Source organism: Megalobrama amblycephala, linkage group LG16 (assembly GCF_018812025.1).
Source record: "Megalobrama amblycephala isolate DHTTF-2021 linkage group LG16, ASM1881202v1, whole genome shotgun sequence".
NCBI classification, from domain to species: Eukaryota; Metazoa; Chordata; class Actinopteri; order Cypriniformes; family Xenocyprididae; genus Megalobrama; species Megalobrama amblycephala.
In genome coordinates this window covers 5,631,081-5,636,943 of record NC_063059.1, presented here as the reverse complement: position 1 = coordinate 5,636,943, position 5,863 = coordinate 5,631,081, and the positions used below count along the sequence as shown (strand labels likewise).

Sequence of the window (5,863 nt, the reverse complement as noted above, 5' to 3'; positions counted from 1 at the left end):
CTTTACTACGTAATGATTTTTGGCATTGAAGAAAAAAAATCAATAATTTTGACCCAAACATTGTATTGTTGGCTATAGCTACAAATATACCCGTGTGAATTATGACTGGGTTTGTGGTCCAGGGTCACATATAGATGTATTTTTTTCTAATGAACAATGTAATTTAACATTTTGATTCACAATGCTCTGTTGGAGCAACTTAATGGCTGCACTTTGTTCTGCACTATGTTCCACCACTTTAAAACAAACAGATTTGTTATTTGTTTTGTTTTCATATTCAAGAGATTATAAGCTAGATGCAACTTTTTTGTGTTCGCTTTGAATGTTCTTCAACTTTGATTGATCTGTTGATCTGTTGAAAGCAGCTAATTTGAGTTAGATGCATAAATGTTATTCTTCTATTCAAATTTTACATTGAGGGGTGCATACAACAAATTTGCCCACCGGCAACTATATTGCCGCACATTCAAACATGTTTTTTAAGAAAAAAAAAAAAAAAAACGTGGGGAAAATAAATGCAGAACATGTTCACATAGGACACTATTAACAGGACTATATGCATGAAACCATTCAGAAAAATTTGGGCACAAATGGGTTAAAACATTATCTTTACCAAACCTGCTCTTTGGTATTCCTGTTAGAAATTTTAACAATAAAATAATTCAAATTGCTTGCTTAAATATTTTGTCTTTTCATTTTGTTTTGTCTTGGGGTCAGTAACTAAGAACAAACACAGTACACTACATACACTTGAAATCAGATGGATTAATTCATAAATAAACAACATTTCACTGCTGTTAACCAACACACAAGTCTAATGTGTCCACTCTACATGTTTATTTTCTGCTTGTACACTTTTATTTTCCACTTAATGGATCTAAAAATATTTATGAAATACATATAAATGTAATTTTAGGTAATTTAATTCACAATGATTGAAGAACACATAGACAATGATTACAATCATTTTGAAACATTCCCTCTAATTGGTGCAGATCTGCTGTTAAGCACTTTCCGGATTAAGTCTTTGATTTTAGCTGTGTTTAAAACATAAATTATGGGATTTAGCATTGGTGGAAGAGCAATTGAAAGAGATCCGCTGATGATCCTGGCATTGACAGAAGGTGCAGCAATCATATTGCATATTATGGGAAGAAAGAATGATCCAACTACCAAAAGGTGAGAAACACAGGTCTTCAGTGCTTTAAAACGTCCTTCCCAAGATGCAATTTTACATAAAGCAATAAAAATGCCCAGATATGACAGGACTATAATGAATGGTGGTGCTACAAGGAAAAAAGCTTGAATGAGGATTGCTATAACATTATTAATGCTACTGTCATTGCATGGCATCCTCACCAATCTTCCATAGTCACAATACCAACTCTCTATCACGTTGGATTTACAGAATGAAAGTCTGGTCATCAAAGATGTTGACAGTGTTACAAGAAAGGTGTTAAATGCCCATATTACTGAAAACAATATAGCCATGAACTTATTATTCACTATAGCATTATATCTTAGTGGCAAACAGATTGCAATGAAACGATCAAATGCCAGAACAACAAGAGTGTAAGTCTGCACAGTAATAAAGAAGTTCACAAAAAACATGTTTGCCAAACAATCATTATATGAGATGTACTGTGAGTCCGAAAAAAAAATCTTCATCATGTTAGGGATCAGTGCATTACTTTCACCAATATCTGCCAAGGCCAAGTTAAACACACCAATGTACATTGGACTGTGCAGGCTCCTGTGAAGAGCTATAACAAGAATGACTATCGAGTTCCCAATTATAGAAATAAAATATATGATAAATAAGAATATATAGTAATAAGTGCTGTATGGTGTACCTGTAAGCCCAGTGATGAAAAAGTGTTCTGGATGAACAATCGAGATATTCTGGGAAAAACTCATGGCAGTTTAGAGTTTGTTGTTTTGCACAGGCTGAAAATATAAATTACAATGAAGAAATAACCAAAATATGGACTTTACTAAACTGTCATCTCACACTTTTAATATCTATTTTCAAATGTTGAAAATATATCTTTATGTAAACTTTCTGCATAATATTTGAATCACAGACTTGTCTAAAGCTAATCTAAAAGTTTTAGAGCCAGAGCAAACAATGACAGCGTCTGAACGCTTGTGAGCTGCTTTGAATTAAATGAGTACATTATAAATGCTCGTCCTCATTCTCTCATGTCGCAAAGATCATTGGACAGCCACGTCATTGAATCCAAATATATCTACTGATGCATCTCTTGAGAGCTTTCATACAACACAATGATGTAATACTTGTTACTGTATATTGAAGTAAATGTTCTGGGCACAGCTTTAGTTTTGATAATCATTTTGTTCACTGGCCACAAAATTCCCCTTTGTGTTCTCATTAGTGCACATTATTTTAAGTTCAATATGTCTCTGAACTGCATTTGGAGGCAAGAGATGCTTTTAAAAACTGGGTCATAACAGGTACAGTGAGGTATGGCCCAGAATACGAGAAAAAGAAAGTGGCAAATGCTAAATTTAAATATGCTGTACGGTTTAGCAAAAGAAATGAGGCAACCATGAGAGCAAACTCAATGGCCAAGAAATTTCAGCAAAATAATGCATATGAATTCTAAAAAGAAGTTAAGGCTATTAATAATAGTAAAATACCATTGGCAACTAGTATAGATAGTGTTGTTGGGGCTGCGAATATTGTTAAATTGTCGAGCAAATATTATGGGGATATTTTTAATTGTATAGAGACATGAATTTGAAGTTCAGCAAGGCTCTCAAGTCTCACGCATTGGGCGTGAGACACACGCATTTCAACCCGTTCACACGCTCACACGCCACACCTTGTATTTCTCACGCAGAGAAATCTCCAGGATAACACACAAGTTGCACCGCTATTAGAGGAATCAAGCGAGTTCCCATAGAGTTCAGAAGGCCCTGCCATGCGACAGTTAATCTAATAAAAAAAAATAGCTACTGAACAGCCAATCAGAAAATAGAATTGCTGTATCCGGTTAAGATTTAGATATTCCCGCTTATATCCCGTTTACGTTCTGATTCCAACGATACATTCTGTGATTCACGGGCTCACTGCCTCGCTCACTGAGGCCCCGTCCACACGAAGCCGGAGCTTACCCCAATCCGATCTTTTTTTTTCTCGTCCTAAAAAAAAATCCCGTCCACACGGTGCCGTATCAAGAAATATCTGCGTCCACACGAAACCAGTGAAACGGCTCAAAATGATGTAGTATACATGCCAGACCATTACGTGGCACTGTAATTCTGTCACAGAAATCCACTTAAAGCAGCGAAGGAGACTTGGAGCATGCGCATAAACCTTGCGCACTGAATACAAACTATAGCAAAGCTTACTGTGTGTTCACACCGCCAGTGGCGAGAGCGTCAAAGTGACAGGAAGTCATTCATTTTCAATGAGAGCCGGCGGCGAGCTCCGAGCCTCCAGCGAGAGCGGCGCATCTAGGATGGTGAGAGCGTCACCCGCCGCGGTTCGGCGGCAACCAATTGGATTGTAGAGGTCCTCGCTTGAGAGGATTCCGATTGGTTGCCACAACTAGTCATTTACTTTGACCCTCCCGCCGGCGGCGGTTTGAACGAACAGTACAGCGTTGTTGAAATAATGCTTTATTTTGGCTCAGTAGCTTCTGCAGCATGAACACAAGCATGTAGAGTCTGCTATTGCTGTTGTTGGTGCTGTTTTGTGGTGTTAGAGCATCTGACTAGGGTCGATACGTGGGGTGATGACATCATCGTTTCAGAAAATATACGGATTGCCCCGTCCACACGATAACGCAAAGACGCCGTTTTCAAATTTATCCACTCTGGGACCCGGTTTCAAAAAATAGCGGTTTCACCGTTCGAAAACGCCGGATCCGTGTGGACGAAATGCCTATGCGATAAAAAATTTGTGCGGTTTCACAGAAACACGTCTCCGTGTGGACGGGGCCTGATTCAGATGCTCGCTGAAGTAGTTAGCTACAGAAGAGGACATCTGTCAGTCACATTGATTCACATCTGGCTACAGACTGATCGTGATCGACGTGGGACCATATCCTATGAGTACAGTAAGTCATCTCATCAAATTGCTGGGGAATATTTGTGTCCAGGCAGCTGGTAGGTTAGTTAACAGTTTGACCAGAGTACGTTACGTGAACTAGCCTAGCTAGTAGGGATGGGCATTTTTCCAAAATATTGTATTTGAATATTTGGGCTAATAAAAAAACGAATATTCGTGTATTTAAATGACGTTATTTTGAGAAAATGAGAGAGACGTTTAAAAAAAAAAAAAAATTTATTCAAATTTTCGTCACCATTTCTGAACAAACTTATGATTAGGTAATATACACAACAAGCTTACGTTTTATCTCAAGGTTTTCATTCAATTTAAAACATTAAGGCCTCTGAGAACAAAAGACAGGTCCCATGTGGGAACTGTGTGGCGTCAGGGAGGATTCAGCCTCCTAGCCCCTTTTAGGAAACGAACAACAAGGTTGTTTTTCCCTATCAACTGTCCCCCTACGGGAGCATGGGAGGCTGCTATAGCTGTGACATAGACTTTAAGGGTAGAGGGAGAATGGCCGCTATCCATTAAATCCTGAAGGAAAGACAATATCAGAAATATGTCACAAGTAAATGGGTCTTTGTCCCGGGCTGTACACCAGGCAGCAAAGAATGACCATTTTAGGGAGTAGAGACATCTTGTTGATGGAGCTTTGGCTCAGGACAGTGTTCAGGACACCTTCAAAGAGGTTTGAAGGCTCCCGTCTAGAAGCCGTACATGGAGATCCCACAGCTCGGGTTTGGGGTGCCAAATTGTCCCTCCCGCTTGGGAGAAGATGTCTCGTCTCAGGGGAATCGGCCATGGCTTCATGGACACCAGCTGAGACATGTCCGAGAACCATGGTTGGCTCTTCCATAGGGGAGCCACCAAGAGGACTTTGTGGGCACCTTCCCTGATTCGTCCTATAACCTGGGGAATCAGAGCGACCGGGAGAAAAGTGTACAGGAGGATGCTGGGCCAGTTGTGGGCCAGCTCATCCCTGGTTTTTGAAAAATAAATTGGGCAACAAAAGTTGTCTTCTGAGATGAAGAGGTTGACCTCTGCCTTCCCGAAGACATCCCAAATTTCCTGAACCGCGAGGGGGTGGAGCGACCATTCCCCCGAGGGAAGGTTGTTCCAGGACAACATGTCCTCCCCTTTGTTCAGTGTGCCCTGATTATGCGCTGCTCTGAGTGAGAGCAGGTTGTGCTGGGCCCACTCTAGAGCCCCGTTTCCACCGCAGGAACTTTACCCAGGAACTAGGGACTTTGGGCTGGTACTCGGTGTGTTTCCACCGCAGGAACCAGGAACTAAAAAAAGTTCCAGGTAAAATTTCCCCCTCAGAAAAGTCCCTGATGGCGAGGTGGTACTTTTTCAAAGTTTCAGGAACTTTCGGGGGTGGGACTAGGCGCTGAACATGCTGATTGGTCTGATTCACACCGCATTTGATTGGTCGGATTCACGCCACATTTGATTGGTCGGATTCACGCCGCATTTGATTGGTCAACTCCACGCAGCAGTAAATTCCATCCACCATTTTTAAAAAGTTGTTGTGGTGCGAACAGAAGTTGTATTCAACAATGGAGTGTAATAAAAAATATGATCGTTGGACTGACGAGGAGGTGCAGGCTTTATTAAGCGTATTTGCGGAAGAGGAAATCCAGCGGGAACTGGAAACGGCGACCCGCAATGAAAAGGTATACCTGAAAATGTTGAGTCGGTTATGCGAGCTTGGGATTGTGCACACTGGAAAACAATGCCGAGAGAAGTTGAAAAAACTAAAGCAAGATTACAAGAAAATAA

The 5,863-nt window shown here is 40.5% G+C and overlaps 1 protein-coding gene across 1 annotated transcript; it reads right to left on the bottom strand.

Annotated features, from left to right (window-relative positions):
- Positions 1 to 465: 465 nt before the first annotated feature.
- On the bottom strand, positions 466 to 2,197 carry LOC125248910 (olfactory receptor 1-like). The gene has a single exon (XM_048161070.1). It carries the CDS (start codon positions 1,915 to 1,917, stop codon positions 964 to 966), a length of 954 nt encoding a protein of 317 aa, XP_048017027.1. The 5' UTR covers positions 1,918 to 2,197; the 3' UTR covers positions 466 to 963.
- Between the last annotated feature and the right edge of the window lie 3,666 nt (positions 2,198 to 5,863).